Source organism: Pongo abelii, chromosome 19, assembly GCF_028885655.2.
Source record: "Pongo abelii isolate AG06213 chromosome 19, NHGRI_mPonAbe1-v2.0_pri, whole genome shotgun sequence".
NCBI classification, from domain to species: Eukaryota; Metazoa; Chordata; class Mammalia; order Primates; family Hominidae; genus Pongo; species Pongo abelii.
The window spans coordinates 91468657-91494336 of NC_072004.2; the positions used below are offsets into that span (position 1 = coordinate 91468657).

General features: G+C 44.6%; 1 protein-coding gene across 1 annotated transcript in view; it reads right to left on the minus strand.

Moving 5' to 3' along the window:
* The window catches only part of SRP68 (signal recognition particle 68), a 38087-nt gene that overhangs the window by 11335 nt on the left and 1072 nt on the right, over positions 1 to 25680 (minus strand). The window contains exons 2-10 of the mRNA XM_054537372.2: positions 24210 to 24276; positions 21049 to 21162; positions 17774 to 17969; positions 15591 to 15673; positions 15211 to 15320; positions 14420 to 14502; positions 11478 to 11618; positions 4172 to 4270; positions 1644 to 1708 (exon numbers count right to left, since the gene is read on the minus strand). Of these exons, the coding sequence (XP_054393347.2) occupies positions 1644 to 1708; positions 4172 to 4270; positions 11478 to 11618; positions 14420 to 14502; positions 15211 to 15320; positions 15591 to 15673; positions 17774 to 17969; positions 21049 to 21162; positions 24210 to 24276 (958 nt within the window). The remainder of the gene's footprint in view (positions 1 to 1643; positions 1709 to 4171; positions 4271 to 11477; positions 11619 to 14419; positions 14503 to 15210; positions 15321 to 15590; positions 15674 to 17773; positions 17970 to 21048; positions 21163 to 24209; positions 24277 to 25680) is intronic.

Sequence of the window (25680 nt, forward strand, 5' to 3'; positions counted from 1 at the left end):
GGCGGGCGTATCACTTGAGGTCAGGAGTTCAAGACCAACCTGGCCAACATGGTGAAACCCCATCTTTACTAAAAATACAAAAAAAATTAGCTGGGCGTGCTGATGGGTGCCTGTAATCCCAGCTACTAGGGAGGCTGAGACACAAGAATTGCTTGAACCTGGGAGGCGGAAGTTGCAGTGAGCCGAGATTGCGCCACTGTACTCCAGCCTGGGCAATAGAGCGAGACTCAGTCCAAAAAAAAAAAAAAATTTTTTTTTGCAAAGATGGGGTTTCACCTAGGCTGGTCTTGAATGCCTGAATTCAAGTAATCCACCTGCCTTGGCTACCTAAAGTGCTGGGATGAGGTGACTTTAAAATGTATATGATGAAAGAGGAAAGGAACAAGAATAGTCAAGATACCCCCCGAGGACAAACCTGGCGAGGAGAACTTGCTCTATCAGATGTTGAGATTGGCACAAAGTTATAACGCACTGTGCTGGTATAAGTACAGACAAATAAATCAATGGAGCAGAAGAGTCCAGAGAAAGAGCACACATGGAGAAAATGGGACACATGTCTGGCAGGGCTGGTGCTGCAGATCAGCGGGGAGAGGATGAAGTCATCAATAAATCATACCAGAACAACCTACTATCTTTATGGAAGAAAGTGAAGCAGATCCTTACCTTACACAAAAACAAACTATAGATGGAGTTAAACTCGAGTTGAAATTCATGTGAAATGGACTTTAAACACATTCAAAACACAGAGACCAACTTTCAGAGTTTGGCACTGGGAAGGAGAGCAGTTAGCTCTAGGAGTGGAAGGAAATGAGGCAAGGGCCGCAGGGAGCTTCAAACACTGGTTGTGTTCTCGTTTTTGTTGTTTTGAGAATTTGAGTTAGGGCTGTCTCAGGCTGGAATGCAGTGACATGACCATGATCATGGCTGACCGCAGCCTTGACCTCCCTGGACTCAGGGGATCCTCCCACCTGAGCCTCTGGAGTATCTGAGACCACAGGTGTGCACCATCACACCCAGCTAATTCAAACTCTTGGGCTCAAGCAATCCATTTGCCTCAGCCTCCCAAAGTATTGGGATTACAGGCGTGAGCCATCATGCCTGGGTGTGTTCTAGTTAAGCTATGTAAAAATCTTAAATTAGGCATATTAAAATAAAATGTAAATGTAGCATATATACTCATTTGATAAAATGGACATACATGCATTAGCATTTTTATGCATTAAGAAATTATAAATGTAAGCCAGGTGCAGTGGTTCATGCCTGGAATCCCAGCACTGTGGGAGGCTGAGATGGGTAGATTGCTTGAGTCCAGGAGTTTGAGACCAGCCAGGGTAACGTGGCAAAATCCCATCTCTACAAAACAAATACAAAAATTAGCCGGGTGTAGTGGTGCATGCCTGTAGTCCCAGCTACTCAGTGGGAGGCTGAGGTGAGAGGATTGATTGAGCCCAGGCCATTGAGGCTGCAGTGAGCTGAGATCACATCACTGCACTCCAGCCTGAGCGACAGAGCTAGATCCTGTCTCAAAAAAAAACAAAGAAAAGAAATTATAAATGTAAATATACATAAATATTACATATACTCTTTTGTTCAAATTATATTTTAACAATATTAAAAAGTAAAAAAATTAAAATAACCCTTACCTATGCAAGTATTGAAGATTAGACACCTTCCCCGGCTCTCCTTCAAGGATATAATCTCTCTGTTTCTGCAGAAAGTGAAAAAGGTAAAAAGTAAAGCAACTGATGCTCTCCGTCGCTCTGACCACCTCATGGAATGGTGGGGTCTCCAAAGTGCCCTGAACATAGACACAGACTCTAGTTAAGACAGGAGTCCTCAAATATCAAAGATCTACTACTTGACATAATCTAGAACGACAGTGGCACTCAAGATGCCACTGGCATCTAAAAACCGACCTCAAATAAGAGAACTGAGAGTAACGGCCAGATGAGACTTCCTGTCCACTCCTCCCAGTGCCTAACCCCAAAGCATTAAATTCAGACATTCCACAGTCCACGGCTCTGTGTGAAGGTCTGTGTCACAGATCCCAGTTCCACCCCTTGTGCTGTCAGAGTGTGCCTTTTGTGGCTGGCTGAATAATGTACCCCAGAGATGTCTATATGCTAGCCTCCATGCAATCTGTGAAGATGTTACCATATATGGTAAAAGAGACTCTACAGATGTGATTAAGTTAAGGATCTCTGAATTATCTGGGTGGGCCCAATGTAATCCCAGGGTCCTGAGAAGAGGGAGGCAGATGGGTGAGAGATGGAGAAGATGAAGGAATGGAAGCAGAGGGGAGAGGAGCTGATCGCTTTGAAGCACAAACGGAGAGCCACCCGCCAAGGACTACAGGGAGCCGCTAGAAGCCAGGAGATGCATTCTTGGGAATACTGGAAAAGGATTCCCCTAGCGTTTCTAAAGGAACACAGCCCTGTGAACCCACTAGATTTCTGACCTCTAGAAGCATAAGATAATACATTTGTATCATCTTAAACCATTAAGTTTGTGGTAATACGATTGCAGCAACAGGAAATGAATGCGCCTTTGCCGCATCACATTCCTTACATTCTATGAGGTGTCTCCCAACTGCTATGCATTCAAGGTGAATGACAGTGACAGGGGCTGGGACTCTGTAGGCACCTCTGTTAAGTCGATGAAGGGAAGCACAATACATAAAGGCAGCCTAACGGGGCAAGGAAGCAGGCGACTCCTTAGAGAAAGCAGTGATTCAAAACAAAGTTTATACTCAAGGCTTTGTGGCAGATGCTGAAAAAAAATAGTTGCTAGGCAACGAAGTTATTGTTAACGAAGTTAATGGGTTCAGCGTTTCAGTTTTACAAAATGCAGAGAGTTCTGGAGATGGACTGGTGGTGATGGTTGTACATTATGAATGTATTTAATTACCACTGAACCGTACACTTAAAAATGGTTAAGGTTTTATGTTTAACGTTTTTTACCACAATAAAAATAAGTTTTTCTGAAGAGGTAATAATTAACTATCAAAACTTATAGCTGCAAGTGTCAGATATTTCGAAACTGCAGAGATCTCTGTGGGCTAGGATGGTGCAGGCATATGCTTTTCAGAAATGGTAAGCTATGAGCTGGACCTTGAAAACAGATGGGGTTTGGACAGGTGAAGAGAGGCAGGAAAGACTACCCAAGTGTGAGGAGGGAGGGGAATGAGAACAGTGTAACACATGGGGTGGGAAAGGCGTTACTGAGATGCCAGTAAGTGGAACAGCTTGAGGCAGAGGACTCAGAAGGATGCAGTGAAGTACAAGGCTGGGAACAGACTAGGGAAGGCTTGTACACCAGCTCAAGTCTGAACTGAGAGGCCAGTGGTCTCTAAGTAGGGCACATAAAACCCAGGGAGTCTGGGTATGAAAAGAAAATTAGAATTTCTATTTCTATTTATCTCATTCAAAAAAGCCCTTATTTTAATGCAGTTTATATATGACAAATTAGTCAAATAATAAGGTATATAATTCATAAATAAATGCATCAGTGGTGCAGGCTCAATGCTGCCTATGGGGTTTATCAGCATAAAAGTTTGGAGGCCATTGCTCACTCCCTAGAGGAAATCCTGGGCTTTTTAAAATTAGACAGGGAAACTAGATTTAGAAAGATTCCATTTGTACTTCGCGAAAGAAAGGCCTGGAGAAGGGAACTGAGACCAAGCCAGAAGAAGCAATTAGGAGACCTTTGCGGTTGCCTAGGCACAAGAGAAAAGGCTAATAGAAACAGGCGAATCAACAATAGGCAAGAGGCCCCGCAAAGGGAGAAGAAAGTGGGCTCGGTGACAGGGACAAAAGAGACAAATAGATGTGAGGTTTTCAGCCTAGCTGCCTGAATGAATCACAGGGATAGTGTTTTCAGAAAAAGGAGGCACTAGACAAGTCCACCTGGAGACAGAATTTGAGGCCACAGGCTTCACAGGCCATACAGGAAACCATTAGGAGGAACAGGGGAGGGAGAAATTAATTTCTCAGTGTGATGGAGCCCAGAGGCCCTTGTTTGCTCCCTGACGACCTCACCTCAAAAAAACAAAAACGAAACAGTGGCCAAGAGAGCAGTGCATTCAGAGCACTGGGGTCCACCTGAGAAGGGGACACAAGCTGACCTGGACTTCCGCCCAGAGCAAGGGCCAGGCCTCGGCTGAGGGTCCTACCTGATCTGGCTTGAGCTCCTCCCGAACCACCTGGATGGCGTCCCGACACTCGCTGAGCATTGATTCAAACAGGCGCTCCTTAGTTTCTTCGCTTTCAGCCTAAACAAGGGCAGATCAAAGTAAGAGACTTTCCTTTGAGCAAACCATAGTCATCTAATGGGAGGAGAGCAAAATCGCACTTGGAGTCCCCCGACCACACACTCGCTCACGCGCTCCACATCAGACATCATTTTAATTGTTACTGTTCTCTACCATATAATGGTTTCTTATAGCCTTAGTCATTATTCATATGGAAAGGGGAGTTATATTTTTAAAAGTAAACATGCTGAAAAAGCTGTCTGCATAACTGATCTTATTAGCAAAGGCTTTACGTCTCTTCCCAGCACAGCTTCCTGCTTCTTCCCTGCAGCGCTTCGCTCTCTGCTCAGGACCTGGCACCCCTTGAGGGGCCTTACAGACTGGACGTGGGGCACTCTACACTGAAGCACAGCACACCAGAACTTTCTTTATCTTTTCCTTCCAGAACAAACCGTCAAGCTCTACTGTATGCCAACACAATTACCTTTTACAAATGTAACCCAACTCAAAGATTGTTTCTTTTAGGTACAAGCAAATAATAAAAATGACTAATCAATACCCACCAAAAAGACAGTTCTCCTAAATATCACACTAAGTTCTTTTTGCCACAGACATGCTGCACTCAGATATTCCACATGACTACTCTGAGAAGAATTTTTAGGACAGACAAGGTTGACACGCATGAGATGACAGTCTTTGCACAAGTACTGGGCGTCACCTGTCTGCTACACAGCTAGGGTAAGTGAGAAAGTGATTCACTAACTGAATACCTGCCAAGCCACATTATCATCCCAAAGAATCTGACCGAGCAGATAGAAATGGATAAAAGGCAGAAAGGAGATGAACCTGTGTGACTGGCAGACCCACTGTGAAATTAAAACATCAACATTCCATTATGATATTTGACTTCCCATAGAAATTAACACTCAATCTGAAAAAATGTCTTAATATTCAACTGACCTCTAAGAAAGCTCAAACGAAAACCCAGTACTGCCCACCCCTTTAAGAGATGGCTGGGGGGACAGGGGCTTAAAGAAAAACCTTTTTTCTTCAGAAAGCTTTTCTTAAAAGTTCTCTTAAGAATCTGTTTCTTCTCTTTTCTTAGTCTCCAGTGTGAAAAAAAAATCTTCCTTGTAACTTACCCAATATAAATCAAACATACTTTTCCACTTATAAGTTACTTGACTTTCCTGTTGTTCACTAACTTGGGAACGAACTGGGGCTCATTCATGCTATAAATCTAGTAAAGCAAACACGGCCACCATTCATTCCTGGAACCACCAGAACAGCACCATCCAACAGAACTCTCTGCCACGGGCAATGTCCTCTACGTGCACTGTCCAATGCACACCTGAGCACTTGGAAGTTTTATTAATTTATCTTTTATTATTTTATGTTTTTGATACAGAGTCTTGCTCTGTTGCCCAGGCTGGAGTATAGTGCCATGATCTCATCTCACTGTAACCACCGCCTCCTGGGTTCATGAGATTCTCCTGCCTTAGCCTCCGGAGTAGCTGGGACTACAGGTGCCCGCCACCACGCCTGGCTATTTCACCATGTTGGCCAGGCTGGTCTCGAACTCCTGACCTCAGGTGATCCACCTGCCTTGGCCTCCCAAAGTGCTGGGGTTACAGGCACGAGCCACAGCACCTGGCTGGAAGTTTTATTAATTTAAATTTCAATAACCACGTGTTGAGTGGCTACTGCACTGGACAGTGCAGCACTGGAGCACATGCTTTATAGAATATCGTTGGCCGACCCCAGGTTGGCAAGATTCTTTAGAATCACTTCATCAACCTTACTGGCCTAATTTTTCAAAGTACAAATCTGTGGAATGGTGTCGCCATATAATACTCAGCAATTGGAATAAGATACACAAATCTAGAGTGCTTAAAAACTCGAGTAAGACATGTGAATGGCAGGGGGTGGGAGGCAAGCGGAGGGAGAGTATTAGGACAAATACCTAATGCACGCAGGGCTTAAAACCTAGATGATGGGCTGGGCGTGGTGGCTCACGCCTGTAATCCCAGCACTTTGGGAGGCTGAGGTGGGAGGATCACGAGGTCAGGAGATCGAGACCATCCTGGCTAACACGATGAAACCCCGTCTCTCCTAAAAATACAAAAAATTGGCCGGGCGCGGTGGCTCACACCTGTAATCCCAGGACTTTGGGAGGCCGAGGCGAGCGGATCACAAGGTCAGGAGATCGAGACCATCCTGGCTAACATGGTGAAACCCCGTCTCTACTAAAAACACAAAAAATTAGCCAGGCGCTGTGGCAGGCGCCTGTAGTCCCAGCTACTCGGGAGGCTGAGGCCGGAGAATGGCGTGAACCCGGGTGGTGGAGCTTGCAGTGAGCCAAGATAGCGCCTCTGCAGTCCGGCCTGGGAGAAAGAGTGAGACTCCGTCTCAAAAAAAAAAAAAAAAATTAGCTGGGCATGCTGGCAGGCACCTGTAGTCCCAGCTACTAGGGAGGCTGAGGCAGAAGAATGGCGTGAATCCGGGAGGCGGAGCTTTCAGTGAGCCGAGACCGCGCCACTGCACTCCAGCCTAGGCAACAGAGAGAGACTCCATCTCAAAAAAAAAAAAAAAAAAAAAAAAAAAAATCCCTAGATGATGGGTTGATAGGTGCAGCAAACCACCATGGCACACACATGTATACCTATATAACAAACCTGCATGTTCTGCACATGTATCCCAGAACTTAAAAAAAAAAAAAAAAAAAAAGACATGTGAATGGACTTGGCACCACTACTTAAGAAACACACATGGCATCAGACGCAGCGGCTCACGCCTGTAATCCCAATACTTTGGGAGGCAGAGGTGGGCAGATCACTTGAGTCCAGGAGTTTGAGACCAGCCTGGGCAACATGACAAAACCCCATGTCTACAAAAAATGCAAAAAAAATTAGCCAGGTGTGGTGGTGCATGCCTGTGGTCCCAGCTATTCCAGGAGGCAAAGGTGGGAGGACCAACTGAGACCAGGAGGTGGAGGTTGCAGTGAGCTGAGGTCGTGCCACTGCACTCTGGCCTGGGTGACAGGGTGAGACCCTGTCTCAAAAAAAAAAAAAAAAAAAAGAAAAAGAAAAAGAAACACACATATACCACAGCCACACTCTCAGCAGAAAGGAAGAGCTACAGCGCCCGTTTTAATTCCATGCAATCCAACAAACATGCCACCAACACCCTCCTCAGACAAGTGGGGTTAAGTGGTTGGAGCAACGGGCGTTCAAGAAGAGCGAACTTCGTCTCACCAGCTACACAGGATTTGCCTCTTTTCCTGTCGGTAGGGTACAGTTCAAGTTTAAAACCTCTTGACTGCCACGTATCACCTCTGCTCCCTTTAACTAACTCTCTGCATTGAGGTGCTAAAACCAGCAAACCTCCCCACTGCTCCCACAAAGCTCTAAGTTCCCACTGGGAATTTTACAAACATCTTAAAAAGCAATGAAGGAAAAAGTCGATTTGAAGGGCAGGACTTAAGTCAGTTGTGTTTTTCTTATGACGCCCACACTGCAATGACTCAGACCACTAATCTCTGAAGGAGAAGCTCTCATGATTCTCCCTGGGCAGGGCAAAATGTCTCCAAATAGGAAGCCTTCAATATATTTTGCTATTTACACTTTTATTCTATAAATCTATATTCGAGGCTAAGATGATTCCTGAAAGGACAGTGGAATAAGAAACTCCTCAACACGCAGAGGCAGGATTCCTGGCCACCTGTACACCGACCTTCTCCACCAGCCACTGGACCAACCAGAACGTGCTCTTAAACATAAGTGGCAAACTCCCTGCACAAAAATTTGTGGTCTGACTAGACCTTTTCCCAGGTGTGCCTATGACAGTGAGAAATCTTAAGCCCAGAAGTAATATGTTACTGATTAGTCCAAATGAATCAATCAATCCTAGGTCAGCTTTTACAAAACTTGAAACCTTCAGAATGGGCTTTTCTGCAGTCTCAGGTTCTCTCGTCAGGCTCAGTTTCAAAACTGACTGGTATGGAGGAAACTGAGCTGCAGTGTGTCCTGAGGTACAGACCTCCCGCTTTAAAAAGCACATTCTCAGATTGTTTTCACTTGTCTATGGAAATTGCTGGAAGGTGGTAGTATGACTAAGAGACACACAAGGCAAGTCTGACCACATTCCCAACCACACCCCTACTATGGGGACAAGAATCAAACCTTACCCAGCCCAGTGAGGCTTAGGAAAAAAACACACGGAAATCTGGTAAAGAAGGAAACAAATCTCACTTGAGAATATACATAAATATATAAATATACATATATACATTTTTTTAAGAAAAAGATAAATGGTCTCTCTTCCACTCAAATATTAAAATATTAACCATAACTTGAGGATAAGAATCACTGAGCCTGAGCTGGACGCTGTGGCTCACGCCTGTAATCCCAGCACTTTGGGAGGCCGAGGCGGGTGGATTGCCTGAGGTCAGGAGTTCGAGACCTACTAAAAATACAAAAAATTAGTTGGGCACGGTGGTATGCACCTGTAATCCCAGCTACTTGGGAGGCTGAGGCAGGAGAATCACTTGAACCCGGGACATGGAGGTTGCAGTGAGCTGAGATCGCACCACTGCACAACACGTTAATAAAAACAGGATACAAAACTGTATCTTAGTATAATTCCAACAAGGGAAAAAAAAAACATAAGAACTCTCACGAATATAAAAAACATTAAAATGAAACAGTGCTTTCCTTTCAGTATGACGTCATATCAATGAAGGTATATGGAAAGTGAGGCAATAGGCTGATTTTTTTTTTTTTTTTTTTTTTAGTCAAGTCCCGCTCCTATCCCCCAGGCTGGAGTGCAATGGCGCGATCTCGGCTCACTGCAACCTCCGCCTCCCGGGTTTAAGTGATTCTCCTGCCTCAGCCTCCCGAGTAGCTGGGATTACAGATGTCTACCACCACGCCCTGCTAATTTTTTTTTTGTACTTTTAGTAGACATGGGGTTTCACCATGTTGGCCAGGCTGGTCTCGTTTCGAACTCCTGATCTCAGGTGATCCACCAGCCTTGGCCTCCCAAAGTGCTGGAATTACAGGCGTGAGCCACCGCACCCGGCCTAGGCTGATCTTTTAAAAATTAAATTAAATTAAATTTCAATAGTTTTGGGGGAACAGGTGGTTTCTGGTTACATGGATAAGTTCTTCTATGGTGATTTCTGAGACTCTGGTGCACCTGTCACCCAAGCAGTGTATACTGTACCCAATGTGTAGTCTTTTATCTCTCACTCCCTCCCACCCCTTCCAGGCTGATCTTCTTAAAACATCATGTGGGCCCAGTGCAGTGGCTGACGCGTGTAATTCCAGCACTTTGGGAGGCTGAGGCAGGCGGATCACAAGGTCAGGAGTTTGACACCATCCTGGCTAACATGGTGAAACCCCGTCTCTACTAAAAATACAAAAATTAGCCGGGTGTGGTGGTGGGCGCCTGTAGTTCCAGCTACTCTGGAGGCTGAGGCAGGAGAATGGCGTGAACCTGGGAGGCGGAGCTTGCAGTGAGCAGAGAATGCACCGCTGCACTCCAGCCTGGGTGACAGAGTGAGACTCTGCCTTAAAAAAAAAAAAAAAAAAAAAGTGTATTTAAACTTTAAGTTATTAGCTTTTTTTTTCCTTTTTCTTCTTTTTTTTTTGGAGACAGAGTTGCACAGTTACCCAGGCTGCAGCATAGTGGTGTGATTTCAGCTCACTGCAGCCTCAAGCTCCCAAGCTCAAGTGATCCTCTTGCCTCAGCCTCCGAGTAGCTGGGACTACAGGCGCACGCCACCACGCCCAGCTAAATTTTTTGGTATTTTTTTTTTTGTAGAGATGGGGTTTCACCATGATGCCCAGGCTGGTCTCTAACTCCTGAGCTCAAGTGATCTGCCTGTCTCCGCCTCTCAAAGCACTAGGATTATAGCCATGAGCCACCGTGCCAGCAGTAACTTTTCAAAATTACTTAATAAATGCTAGCTTTTCCTGTTCTTTATTTGGTACGTGTCTGTAGCCCCACTCTGAAAGAGCCCTCATTTAACTTGCCCCTATGGATCTCTCTCCCCCAACTCCTCTTCAAGTCAGAATTCCTGCCTCACTGTCTCCGCTGTCTGGCACTGAACTGAGGACTGAAGTAGTTTCTTTCTTCCAGCACTGATCACTTTAAAACCAAAGCACTAACCCAATCACATAATCTAAATAGTTGCTACCGGAGCCCTTGTCCAGTGGAGGTAGCACCATACAACAGTGTCAATAGAACGTTCTCAAAAAAAGTTCCTTAGCCTTTCAGTTTAAGGAAAAATTAACTTTCTAGTACTGTTTTAGTCTTCTATCCTTTAAGCAAATAAAAGGGATATGAGACAGGCAATACGAAACACAGACAAGGACACACATCAACTCTTCAGATGTTGAAGGCTGCCTCCAACCCATAGTAGCCATTCTGGAGCAAGTTGCTGAAAAGTTTAGATGCTTAAGCCAATTCCTCAACACATTAACAAAACACCACCCCCCCAACCCATACACAAATTATTCAGGATGCAAAAGATAACTGTGAGGTCTTTGGAAATGCCACTGTTCCCTGATGAGGCAGTAGACTGTCAGCAGCCTGTTTTTTTTAAAGATGTCCTTTAACTCACGTGGAAAAGCAGCTCTAAAAAGTGCCCCCATCACTGTCTATGTCATACAAAGGTCACCAGGATGTCTTATCTTTTAGGATGCATTTGGTTGTTCGCACCCACAAACAGGTAACTATGTCAGTAGGCAGTATCAAGTGATACAGCTTTGCGTGAATATTACATGTACACCGCACAAAAAACAAGACATTCTGGTTTAACCAGGCTATCCTGCAAAGCCCCAGGACTAAGAGGTGAACCCTTTAGGGCTAGGAGGTTACGACAACATGTTAGAGAGACTTCAGAGACATAATATTTAAGCTGCTGCACCACCTGCTGGGCCAAATGTGACCCCTTACTTTAAGCCAGCCTCTAATGCCTCCCATTTTTATGTTGATGACTGTTGCTGTCAATTTCTTTGCCCTCTAAACATTAAGAATTCCTCTATAAACTCAGTTTTCAAAATAGTTTTATTCAATAAGGCACATCTCCATACTTACCAAATCCAAAACAGCATTAAAAGTTTGTTTTGTGAGAACTGAATACCAACGAGCCACTACATCTTAAACACACAGGACAACCTTCAGACACATACAGAAGACAGCATAGTAAGTTCTTCCTCCTCACCTGGACAATAGCTGCTTCGTTATCAGCCAGTCCCAATAAGAAAATGCGCACTTTGTCAATCTTCACTGGAACCGTTCTCCCTCTCCACTCCACTTCACTCATGGTAGCTGCCTGTTTGGCTCGAGTCTGAGTGATCAAAGCCTGAAAAAGTAGTTTAAAAAAGTTAAAGCTTTAACTGGAGATATGAGTGATGGAGGTGAAAATAAGTGGAATCTATCATTTGTCTCTTTGTATAACCAATATATTATACCCCATAGAAAGTAGAGTATATACCAATTTCTTTCATTTTTTTGGAGACAGTCTTGCTCTGTCACCCAGGCTGGAGTGCAGTGGCGCTATCTAGGCTCACTGCAACCTCTCTGTCCCAGGTTCAAGGAATTCTCGTGCCTTAGCCTCCTGAGAAGCTATAACTACAGGCACATGCCACCACGCCCAACTGATTTTTGTATTTTTAGTAGAGATGGGGTTTCGCCACATTGGCCAGACTGGTCTCAAACTCCTGGCCTCAAGTGATTCACTTGCCTCGGCCTCCCAAAGTGCTGGATTACAAGCATGAGACACTGTGCCTGGCCTCTTTAATTTTTTTAATAGACAGGGTCTTGCTCTGTTGCCCAGGCTGGAGTGCAGTGGCTCAGTGACAGCTTAGTGCAACCTCCAACTCCTGGGCTCAAGTGATCCTTTTGCCTCAGCCTCTCGAGTAGCTAGGACTACAGTTATGTGTCACCATGCCTGGCTAATTTAAGAAAAAAAAAAAAATTTCTTTTTTTTTGAGATGGAGTTTCACTCTTGTTGCCCAGGCTGGAATGCAATGGCATGAGCTCAGCTTACTGCAACCTCCACCTCCCAAGTAGCTGGGATTACAGGCATGCACCACCACATTCAGCTAATTTTGTATTTTTAGTAGAGATGGGGTTTCTCCATGTTGGTCAGACTGGTCTTGAACTCCTGACCTCAGGTGATCCATTCACCTTGGCCTCCCAAAGTGCTGGGATTACAGGCATGAGCCACCGTGCCCAGCCTCTGAAAAAAATTTTTTTTGTAGAGGTGGGGTCTCACTGTGTTGCCCCAGCTGGTCTTGAACTCCTGGGCTCAAGTTATCCTTTCACCTCAGCCTCCCACAGTGCCAGGATTACAGGTGTGAACCACCCTGCTGGCCACCAATTTCTATTTGTTTTAAATTTCTCCCTGGTATCACATATTTTAGTTATAGAAATTCAAATATTAAAAGGGCATAACGGAAGGTTAAAAAGAGTAACACTAAGTTTTGGTAAGGATGTAAGGAGAAAAGCATATCTGTATACACTACAAGCAGGAATGCAAATCAGTAGAAACTTAAAGACATTTGTCAGTATGTATCAAGTTTCCAAACCATTTAATTCCAGTTTTAGGAATTTATCCTAAGGAAATAATCCAGAGTGTGCGCAAAATCTGAGGACATGGATAGTCATGGTAATACTATTTACCACTTAATGAACAATGAATGGTTAAATAAAACAGACTTCTATGCAACGGAGTACCATGCAGCCATCAAAAGACGATGGTGTATGGCTGGGTAAGGTGGATCATGCCTGTGATCCCCTGTGACCCCAGCACTTTGGAAGGCTAAGGCAAACAGACTGCTTGAGCGCAGGAGTTCAAGAATGAGACCAGCCTGGGAAACATAGCGCGACTCTGTCTCTACCAAAAAACAAAAAAAAAGTTAGCTAGGAGCGGTAACCTTCACCTGTAGTTCCAGCTACTCAGGAGGCTGAGGCAGGAGGATCACTTGAGAGCAGGAAGTCAAGGCAGCAGTGAGTCAAGATCAAGCTACTGCACTCTGGCCTGGGCAAAAGAGACGCTGTTCAAAAAAATAATAAGTAAGCCGGGTGCAGTGGCTCACACCTATAATCCCAGCACTCTGGGAGGCAGAGGCAGGTGGATCATGAGGTTAGGAGATTGAGACTATCCTGGCCAACATGGTGAAACCCCGTCTCTACTAAAATACAAAAATTAGCCAGGCATGGTGGCGGGCACCTGTAATCCCAGCTACTTGGGAGGCTGAGGCAGGGGAATCGCTTGAACCTGGGAGGTGGAGGTTGCAGTAAGCTGAGATTGCACCATTGCACTCCAGCCTGGAGACAGAGCAAGACTCCGTCTCTAAATAAATAAATAAATAAATAAATATGGCAACCATGTGGTTTATATTTTCCCCTGATCTTTTGTATTTCTTGCTTTTTCTATATTACTTGCTTAGAAAATAAATGTAATGAGGTTAAACAACTGAATACTTGGCCGGGAACAGTGGCTCATGCCTGTAATCCCAGAACTCTGGGAGGCTGAGGCGGGCAGATCACTTGCAGTGAGCTGAGATCATGCCACCGCCCGTTAGCCTTAGCGACAGAGTAAGACTGTCTCAAAAAAAACAAAAAACAAACAAACAAACAAACAAAAAAACAAAAACAAAGAATACTTCAAGCATTAATTGAAAAAAGATTTTTGGGCCGGGCGCAGCGGATCATGCCTGTAATCCCAGCACTTTGGGAGGCTGAGGCGGGAGGATCACAAGGTCAGGAGATCGAGACCATCCTGGCTAACGCGGTGAAACCCCATCTGTACTACAAATACAAAAAAATTAGCCAGGCGTGGTGGTGAGTGCCTGTAGTCCCAGCTACTCGGGAGGCTGAGGCAGGAGAATGGTGTGAACCTGGGAGGTGGAGCTTGCAGTAAGCCAAGATCGCGCCACCTCACTCCAGTCTGGGCGACAGAACGAGACTCCATCTCAAAAAAAAGAAAAGAAAGAAAGAAAGAAAAAGTTTTTTGTTCAAACTTTTAGCAAATGTAGATATTTGCTAATACAGATATAAATATCCATATATTAATATCAAATATCCCTAGGGGATTATGAATTACCCCTTCTGGACTTTGTCCAAAGACTTTTCACAAATATATACATACTAGATTACCTCCAATTTTTCAGCCAAGAGACCCTCAGTGCCCCCAGACCTCAATCTCATCTGCATGAGTTCATTGATGGCTGACTGGTCCCCTGAGAGAGAAAGACAGGAAAATCTTCAAGGGTCTGGTCTGTTTTCTTGAGAATCACTAGATTCAACTCAGACTTAAAGAGCTCTTCCCCCTTCACATGCTACTTCAGTGAATCTGCAGTACGATCTGTTCTCTGAAGACAAGTCTTTTATAAAGAATGAAACTGACTGGGGCAATGAAAATACTCCATATGGTATATAATGGTAAATACATGTCATGAAACATTTGTCCAAACCCATAGAATGTACAATATCAAGCGTGAACCCTGATGTAAACTATGGACTTTGGGAGATTATGGTGTGTCTATAAAGGGCCATCAATTGTAACAAATGCACCACTCTGGTGGGGGAAGATGCTAATGGGAGAGGCTATGGATGTGGGGAGGTGGGGTTACATGGATCTCTGTATCTTCCTCTCAGTTTTGCTGTGAACCTAAAACTGCTCTAAAACAGTAAAAAATGAACTCAGCCGGAGATTCAAGACTGCTCTTCGGGGGTACACAGCACAGCAGGACAGACACAGAAGCAGAACCGTCTTCTATAATTTTGGGCAGGGCTGGCTTCAACAGTTCTGCTTTTGCCATCAACCAAAACTCAGGGCAATGATGGAGGCAAAGTTAGATCAACTCTCTAGGCTCTCTGAAATGAGCTCCCAGTAGGCCATCTGTCAATGTTCAAGTTGAGTATAATGCCTTGATCCCTGCTCTCACCAATATTATATGCACAATAGCGGATGTTGGGTGAAATCTCTTCCACACGTTGGTTATACAGCACAGCCTGCTCCTCTGTGAAAGCACTGGCTAGCTTCTCATAGATAGTTCTGCAAGAAAAGAAAAGCCAGGTTTTACATCAGCCGTATATAAGAAAAACTCATGGGGAACACAATGACTAAAAACAAATTATGGCCTTTTGAAGCTCTCCTACCAACTACCATAACTGGCATGTTCTAAGGATGAAAGAGTCATCAACATTTTTATAGGAAAGAAAAGTCACCCTCACTTTCACAGAAACAATCCATTATCTGATCTGCAGCTTAAATTTGACTATCTATAATTAAAACTGGCCACAGCCTTTGGACTATAGGACTTACTTGCATTTGTTAAAAGCCTCAATGGCAGCTTTCCATTCTTGATGTTCAAAACGTAGCATTCCTGAGAGGTAAGCTGTGTAAGCCTGTGAGGAGATGGAAGAGGAGGAACTGCTTCAACAGCAAACCAGTGCTCCCACTCAATCTTCCTTTATTGGCTTCTAACTTTGATATCAAGAATATGGATATGGGCCAGGTACAATGGCTCACACCTGTAATCCCAGCACTTTGGGAGGCTGAGGTGGGAGGATCACTTGAACCCACAGTTCAAGACAAGCCAGGGCAATATAGCAAGACCTTGCCTCTACAAAAAAATTTAAAAATAAAAATAAATTTTAAAAAAGAAGAAAAAAAAAAGAACATGGATATGGGCTGGGCGTGGGGGCTCACAGCTGTAATCCTAGCAATTTGGGAGGCCGAGGCAGGAGGGTTGCTTGAGCTCAAGAGTTCAAGATCAGCCTGGGCAACACAGCAAGACCTCATCTCTACCAAAAATTAAAAAAAATTACCCGGGTGTGGCCAGGCACAGTGGCTCATGCCTGTAATCCCAACACTTTGGGAGGCTGAGGTGAACGGATCACCTGAGGTCAGGAGTTGGGGACCAGCCTGGCCAACATGGCGAAAACCTGTCTATAAAAATACAAAAAAATTAGCTGGACATGGCGGCAGGCGCCTGTAATCCCAGCTACTTGGGAGGCTGAGGCAGAAGAATCGCTTGAACCTGGGAGGCAGAGGTTGCAATGGGCTGAGATTGTACCACTGCATCCCAACCTGGGCGACAGAGCGAGACTCTGTCTCAGAAAAAAAAAAAAAAAAAAAATTAGCCAGGTGTGGTGGTGTGCACCTCTAGTCCCAACTACTCAGGAGGCCATGGCAGGAGAACTGCATGAGCCCAGGAGTTCATGGCTGCAGCGAGCCATGACTGTGCACTCCAGCTTGGGACAGAGTGAGACTCTCTTTCTAAAAACAAACAAAAAGCCCAAACATATATATATTTTTTTGAGATGGAGTCTTGCTCTGTCCCCCAGGCTGGAGTGCAGTGGCACAATCTCAGCTCACTGCAAGCTCCGCCTCCCGGGTTCACACCATTCTCCTGCCTCAGCCTCCTGAGTAGCTGGGACTACAGGTGCCCGCCACCACGCCCAGCTAATTTTTTGTATTTTTAGTAGAGACGGGGTTTCACCATGTTAGCCAGGATGGTCTCGATCTCCTGATCTCATGATCTGCCCACCTCGGCCTCCCAAAGTGCTGGGATTACAGGCATGAGCCACCGCGCCCGGCCTAAGAATATGGATATATTAATCACAGGTTGATTTTTAAAAAGAAATACGTATTTAACCAATAAAATGTGATACACAGGCAATTTATTATGATTCATTCACTTCCCAGGAAAGAACTTCAAAAGAAGGAAATTTGTTTTCTGCATTTTACTTAACAGCCATTTTCTGAGCTATAACATAAGCATCAGAAGTTGAATAAAACCTTGCAATATCTACCATCTCTTTTTTAAAAAACTCACTTCCAAAAAAAGTTCTTACTTTGTGAACTTTCCAGGTACAAGATTGTAAGCTTTCATCTATGTATCAAAACATGACCTTTCTTAAAAAGTTACAGCTAGTTGGCCACGTGCAGTGGCTCACCCTTGCAATCCCAGCACTTTGGGAGGCCAAGGCAGGTGGGCGGATCACGAGGTCAGGAACTCGAGACCAGCCTGGCCAACACAGTGAAACCCTGTCTCTACTAAAAATAAAAAAAATTAGCCAGGTGTGGTGGCACGTGCCTGTAATCCCAGCTACTCAGGAGGCTGAGGCAGGAGAATTGCTTGAACCTGAGAGGCGGACGTTGCAGTGAGCCAAGATCGCACCACTGTACTCCAGCCTGGGCGACAAAGTAAGACTGTCCCAAAAAAAAAAAAAAAAAAAAAGTTACAGCTAGTTATAAAAAACCAAGAGCTTGAGAATACTCATTCTATTTTATGGAATGAAGCACTGCCCAATTTTAAAAAAAGGATAAAAAAAACAAGAGCTGATAAGCAAAACACGCTAACTTCTCTTAAAAGCAAGTTCAGAAAGTTTTTTTCCTCTCCTATCACTTTCTAACACTAAGAAACTCTGTTCTGTTTAACTGTAGCTTTTTAAAATGTCTTTCATCTCCACAATAAACAAGCTGAATGTTGAGGCACTAACCTGAGCCTCTAATTTGGTCTTGGCATCCACGCGATTGCTCTCACACAAGCGTTCCAATTCCTCTGCATGCTTCACGGCCTTGCGTAGGCGAGATAACAAGTGAAACCGTTTTCGGGGTTCAGTGTTGGCTTCCTGTTTCAGCTGCATGGCGTAGCTCCAGGCTCTTTCAGCATCCATCAGAACCAGAAGCAAGTATCTAGACCAGAGACAGAAGTGGGGAGACAATAAAGACCATCAACAGACCCAGATATTCTCTGAGGCGTAATCTTCGGCTTCTCGGCTTTTCTTTATACTCTTCCCTCCTTTGCCGCTCTCAAAACAACTCTTCTGATATTCTCAGCCATGACTCTAAACCAGTATCTCTATTCCCAACCTGGGCTCAATCTCAGGTTTCTCATCATCTACTAGACACATCTCCTTGAAAAGCCTCTACCACCTCAAACTCGGTAAATCCAGAATCGTGACCTACCCCTCCTGAATGTTGTCAAACAGACACAGTCTAGGCACACGATCTGGCCTCATCTTTGAATCAACACCTCCTTCATCTCAATCCAGTTAGAAAAGTCCTTAAGAGGCAGTATATTGGCTGGGTGCGGTGGTTCACACCTATAATCCCAGCACTTTGGGAGGCCGAGCCAGGCGTATCACCTGAGGTCGGGAGTTCGAGATCAGCCTGGCCAACATGGTGAAACTCCATCTCTACTAAAAATACAAAAATTAGCTGGGTGTGTTGGTATGCGCCTGTAATCCCAGCTACTTGGGAGGCTGAGGCAGGAGTATCTCTTGAACCCAGGAGACGGAGGTTGCAGTGAGCTGAGATCACACCACTATACTCTTGTTTGGGCAACAGGGCAAGACTCCATCTCAAAAAAAAAAAAAAAAAAAAAAAAAGAGGCAGTATATTAAAGTGGTGATGAACAAGGGCTCCAGAGCCCGGGACAGAATCCCAGCGCCACCGCTTACTAGCTGTGTGACTGTGGGCAAAGTATTAACCTTTCTGCGCACCACTCTCCCATATAATAATACAAATAACACATTTAGACCAGAACCTGGCACTTACTAAGTGCTCAGTAAGTTCGTTAACTACTTTATTATCATACTGGTGAATCTTTCTTTACTGCCTTGATCAATCTGTCTTAAACTTCAGCTTAACCTTGTCTCTTCAGAGTAAAGGATCTTGCTATCATAAGATAGTCCAGGCTCGGTGTAGTGGCTCATGTCTGTAATCCCAGTACACTGGGAGGCCAAGGTGGGAGGATCACTTGAGGCCAGGAGTTTGAAACCAGCCTGGTCAGCACAGCAAGATCCCTTCTTTACAAAAGAAAAAAGAGAAAAGTTAGCTGGGCATGGTGGTACACGCCTATAGTCCCAGCTACTCAGGAGGGTGAGACAGGAGGAGTTCAAGGCTGCAGTAAGCTATGATCCCACTGCTACACTCCAGCCTGGGTGACAGTGAGACCCTGTCTCAAAAAAAAAAAAAAAAAAAAAGGGAGAGTCCAGATTTCTCCCAACTGGTTCTCATGAGATTTAATCACTACATCCTGCTGCATCCTATTATGGTCTCCAGGCTCTAGCTTTCTGAGTGTACACACCAAGCTCACAGCCTTTTCACTGCCTGAGTAGCAGCTAACAAGTGTCCAGAGCTTTACAGTTCCTAGACTGCACGCACGGATACCAGGGCATGCTGCTTCCCCCAACACAGAATGTTCTTCACTCTCCCAAATCCTTCAAGGTCAAGCCTCCTCCATGTGGGCTTACTGACTTCCCTGTCAAAAGCCTTCAAGCTCAAGTCTCCTTTCCAAGGCTTCAGAATGCTGAACAGTAAATGATATACAACATGGCACTTTTACTGTAGCATTCCCTGGTTTGCACTGACCAACATTTTTCAATAAGATGAAAGTCAATGAGGTTCAAGGACCATGCCTCCTCTCCTTCTATATCTAGTGTGTCACAACTACTCTGCTGATGTAGCACAAAGCAGCTCTAAACAATACCTATGCGAATGGGCGTGGCTGGGTTCCAATAAAACTTCATTTACACAAAAGGTGGCAGCAGCGTAATTTGGCCCGTAACTGTGAGGAAGACCCGGAGGCCTTGACTACATGTTGCTTGACAGACTAAAAATTCTTCAGCAAATGCCAAGCACTGGTGTATTCAGCACTGAAATACAAGACTCTTCTATAATAATTTACACACCAGCCAGGCGCAGTAGCTCACATCTGTAATCCCAGCACTTTGGAAGGCAAGAGGCGGGTGGATCACCTGAGGTCAGGAGTTCAAGACCAGCCTGGCCAACATGGTGAAACACTGTCTCTACTAAAAATACAAAACTCAGCTGGGCGTGGTGTCACGTGCCTGTAATCCTAGCTACTCGGGAGGCTGAGGCAGGAGAAGCTTGAACCCGGGAGGCGGAGGTTGCAGTGAGGTGAGATCATGTCACTGCACTCCAACCTGGGCAACAGAGTGAGACTCCATCTCAAAAACAAAAAAAAAAAACAAAAAAACACACCACTCAATTTCATTAAGATATATTGATATATGCATCTAGTTTCAGACATTGAAATTTATATTCTAGAAACCTTACGTGATAATCAATTAGATTCTAATCACTGACTTCAACATTTGCCATCCCAACAGGTTTTTGTTTTTTTTTTTGGTTTTAAAAAGCAGTTTAATAGGCAAGAAGGGAGAAGGAAAAAGCTTCCCTGTACAGAGACAGAGGAAGGGGGGCTCCAAAGCTGAAAGAGTGAATCCCACCCCCTCCTTTTTTTTTTTTTTTTTTTGAGATGGAGTGTCACTCTTGTTGCCTAGGCTGAAGTGCAATGGTGTGATCTTGGCTCACTGCAACCTCTGCCTCCCGGGTTCAAGTAATTCTTGTGCCTCAGCCTCCTGAGTAGCTGGGATTACAGGCGCCCACCACCACGCTGGCTAATTTTTATATTTTTAGTACAGTTGGGGTTTTGCCATGTTGGCCAGGCTGGTCTTGAACTCCTGACCTCAGGTGATCCACCCGCCTTGGCCTCTCAACGTCCTGGGATTATAGGCGTGAGCCACCGCACCTGGCCCCAACGCAGTTCTTGAACAACCTAATGAACCTCTTTGAGCCTCAGTTTCCTTGCCTTAGAACACAGGAATAGTAAACAATGCCCATCCCACAGAGCTGCAAAGAGTCACCAGAGATAATTAAAAGGTTTGGCATGAAGTCTAGCACATGTCATTGTTCAATAAATGTATTAGCAAGATGTAATTTGCAACTAGCATGGAGCAGTCAATACCTATTATCAGTCAGAAGCTCTTCAGTCACTTTCTTCCCTGTGAATTTGTGTCTGTTCCCCATCTTGAAGTTGAGTGTTTTTCGAAGACGTCTTTGTCTACGGGAACAGTAGCCCCTGTAAGAAACCACAGACAAAACTCACTCAGCCAAGCTGAGAGTATTTTGAATAATAAATTCTGCAATAAGGCAAGGTCAAGGGTCAATGGTTTGGGGTATTATACTTATGGTTACTAGAATTTTCACATATCAGCTTCCAAACATTTTTTTCTTTTCTTTGAGACAGAGTCTCACTCTGTCACCCAGGCTGGAGTGCAGTGGTGTGATCTTGGCTCACTGTAGCCAGGCTCAGTCAATCTTCCCACCTCAGCCTCCCGGGTAGATGGGACCACAGAGGTGTACCACCACACTTGGCTAATTTTTGTACTTTTTGTAGAGACAGGGTTTCACTATGTCACCCAGGCTGGTCTCGAAGTCCTTGGACTCCAGCAATCCGCCCACCCCAGCCTTCCAAAGTGCTGGGATTACAGGCATGAGCCACCATGCCCGGCCCTAAACATTTATTGAACAACTAAAACATGGAGGGCAATATGATTGGTATTATAGGAAACACAAAGAGATGGAGGACACAGTGCCCATGTTCAAGGAACCCACATTAAAATTGAGGAGAATCATGCAGAGAAAATGGCAACCAAGAAAACAAGGCAAATGTCAAGTTGAATGGACATGGGTAATCATTCTCTTGTTAGCACCTTTGGCTGCAGTGGACTGATGGCGGGGCCTAGAAAGAATGAGGGGATGGGTGCAATGGCTCACACCTGTAATCCCAGCACTTTGGGAGGCCGAGGCGGGCGGATCACCTGATGTCGAGAGTTCGAGACCAGCCTGACCAACATGCAGAAGCCCTGTCGCTACTAAAAATACAAAATTAGCCAGTTGTGGTGGCACATGCCTGTCATCCCAGCTACTCGGGAGGATGAGGCAGGACAATCACTTAAACCTGGGAGGTGGGGGTTGCGGTGAGCCGAGATTGCGCCATTGCACTCCAGCCTGGGCAACAACAGCAAAACTCCGTCTCAAAAAAAAAAAAAAAAAAAAAAAATTAGCCAGGCATAGTGGGTGGGTGCCTATAATCCTAGCTACTCGGGAGGCTGAGGCAGAGAACTGCTTGAGCCCGGGAGGTGGAGGTTGCAGTGAGCCGAGAACACGCCATTGCACTCCAGCCTGGGCAACAGAGCAAGACTCCGTCTGAAAAAAAAAAGAAGAAGAAGAAGAATGAGGAGGATTCTAACGAATGTAAAGAAAGCAGGGAAAGGGGCATCCTGAGAAAGACTAGGATGACACCAAACATATGGAGAAAGAACTGCAGGCAGGTCTGAAGAAAAGTGAGGAAGCAAGCCAATTAGGTTATCGCCAAGAAGCACTACAAATGTCACCTCTATGCCAAGCCTCCTCCTCTATGCTCATGTAGCTCTTTATTCTTCCTTCTATTACAGTGTGTGGCATTATAATTATGTTCTCACATAGTTGTCCACTAATATAAATCCCTTTAGTGCAGGGAGAATTATTTTTTGAGACAGAGTCTCACTATGTTGCTGTTGCCCAGGCTGGGCTTGAATTCCAGGGCTTAAGCAATTCTCGGGCCTCATCCTCCCAAGTAACTGGCACTACAGCATGTGCCACCACACCAGGCTAGGATTTCATTTTTAAATTTTCCACAATGCCTTACCACAGTGTCTAGTATGCAGATGTTCAATACATACATTTTGACTAGTTTTTTATATAAATAAATAAATATATAATTGCACCAACCTTTAAGTCAAGGTAATATAGCACATAATTTACAATACAAAATGATAGTTCAATACTACTTCAGGGGGCCGGGCGTGGTGGCCCACGCCTGTAATCCTAGCACTTTGGGAGGCTGAGGCAGGCAGATCACTTGAGGTCAGGAGTTTGAGACCAGCCTGGCCAACATGGTGAAACCCTATCTCTACTAAAAATACAAAAATTAGCCAGGCATGGTGGTGCATGCCTGTAATCCCAGGTACTCGGGAGGCTGAGGCAGGAGAACTGCTTGAACTCGGAAGGTGGAGGTTGCAGTACACAGAGATCGTGCCACTGCATTCCAGACTGGGTGACAGACCAAGACTCTGTCTCAAAAAAATAAGTAAATAAATAAAATGAAATAAAAATAAATAAATAGGCCAGGCACGTTGGCTCACACCTGTAATCCCAGCACTTTGGGAGGCTGAGGCAGGTGGATCACCTGAGGTCAGGAGTTCAAGACCAGCCTGGCCAACATGGTGAAACCCTGTCTCTACTAAAAATTAGCCGGGCGTGGTGGCATGTGCCTGCAGTCCCAGCTACTCAGGAGGCTGAGGCAGAAGAATCACTTGAACCCGGGAGGCGGAGGTTGCAGTGAGCCGAGATCGCGCCACTATACTCCAGCCTGGGCGACAGAGTGAGACTCCGTATCAAAAATAAATAAAATAAATACTACTTCAGCATCTCAATCAAAGCTACCAGGGTATAGATTATTTAAAAGAAAAAGAAAAAAAAAAAAAAGAAATAGGCCAGAACCGGTGGCTCATGCCTGTAATTCCAACACTTTGGGAAGCTGAGGTGGGTGGATCACCTGAGGTCAGGAGTTTGAGACCAGCCTGGCCAACATGGCGAAACCCCATCTCTACTAAAAATACAAAAATTAGCCAGGCATGGTGGCACATGCCTGTAATCCCAGGTACTCAGGAGGCAGAAGCAGGAGAATCATCTGAATCTGGGAGGCAGGGGCTGCAGTGAGCCAGGATCGCGCCACTGCACTCCAGCCTGGGTGACAGAGTGAGACTCCATCTGAAAAAAAACAAAAAAAAAACAAAACAAAAAAACAGCTACTCAGGAGGCTGAGGCAGGAGAATAGCTGGAACCCAGGAGGCGGAGGTTGCAGTGAGCCAACATTGCGCCACTGCACTCCAGCCTGGCGACAGAGCAAGACTCCGTCTCAAAAAAAAAAAAAAAAAAAAACAAAGCAAGCAAACAAACAAACAAAAAAACAATGCTCTAGACTTTCTAGTATATTTTCTGATATAGCAGAGTAAACAGGATATTAACAAAAGCAAAGCAAGTCCCACAATGATTTCCAAACATATTGTATGTGATACCAACCTGTACCTCTGAAAATCTCCATGCCGTAAACCATGCTGCTGCTGGGATTCCTTAATAATCTGAAGAACTAGAGTCAAGATTAAGGAAAATCTTACGATGGCAAGAATCCAAACAAATCAAAACCTGTACCATCAGTCTGTATCTGTGTCAAATCACAACACATTAAACATTTGTGAAATATAGCCGGGTACGGTGGCTCATGCCTGTAATCCCAGCACTTTGGGAGGCCGAGGCGGGTGGATCACCTGAGGTCAGGAGTTCAAGACCAGCCTGGCCAGCATGGTGAAACCCTGTCTCTACTAAAAACACAAAAAATTAGCCGGGTGCAATGGCAAGCGCCTGTAATCTCAGCTACTCAGGAGGCTGAGGCAGGAGAATCGCTTGAACTTGGAAGGCAGAGGTTGCAATGAGCCAAGACAGCGCCACTGCACTCCAGCCTGGGTGACAGAGCGAGACTCAAGTCACACACGCACACACACACAAATTTGTGAAATATTTAGTACACTAGTGAGATCTTTTGTAACCATTTTCAATATCTATCTTGTCACAGGACAGGGCTAACCTACAGAAAAACTGATTGCCTGAACTGTTACTACTTGCAAACTGAAAAAGGAGGGCACTACTGGCCACTGGAAACTGCCAAAACCCAGTTTAAATTAAGCTGATGGATTCTAAATGCTGACTATAATTGGGGTGCTTCACACCAATTTACACCTGGACCCCACATTTTATTCATTCAGATTCAGGTTATAAATGACATGTACTAAACCTCCATTTGCATAATCTCCAACACCTGCCAAATCTAACTTTCCTTAACAGCTGTGACGCTTAGAGAGTCTATGATTAGCACATGTCAACCAAGCTAGGCCACAGTTTGCATAAAAGTATTAAGGTGTTTCTTTTAAAAGAAGAACGACTGACCAAATTCTCCTTTTAATAATCTTAAAATATTTAAGATTATGTACTAAACTTTAGAAAGTGCAATGACCTTCATCTATATAGGTATAGTTTTCTCTTCATGTTTCCTCAACACTTCTCTAGAGACATATTTTAAAATAGTGAACACTAAAAGGACTCTTTAAATTACTAAAAAGGGACAAAGAGATTAAAGGTCTCAGTAAAATCAGGGCTTGCTAACGTCTACTTGGAACTATTACCAGTAATTCAAAAAATTTAACTCCAAACCCCTGAGAACTTTAAGCACATTAAGATGTCAAGTTGAATGTGTTATTTCAGAAACTCGCCTACATTTTCTCCATTTGTTATTCATTTCAAAAGGTCACAAACTAGTACCACAAGCTCTCGGTTGAGATACACACTGATGGAAACTAGAAACCGATTCCTCCAGCTTATATGAATGACTGTCAGCAAGATAAAATGCCTACAGACCGATCAGAAAAAAATGACACAATCGATATTAACTACGGTAACTTACAATCAAAATGGGCAACAAGTTTTTCCTCTGAGTCAA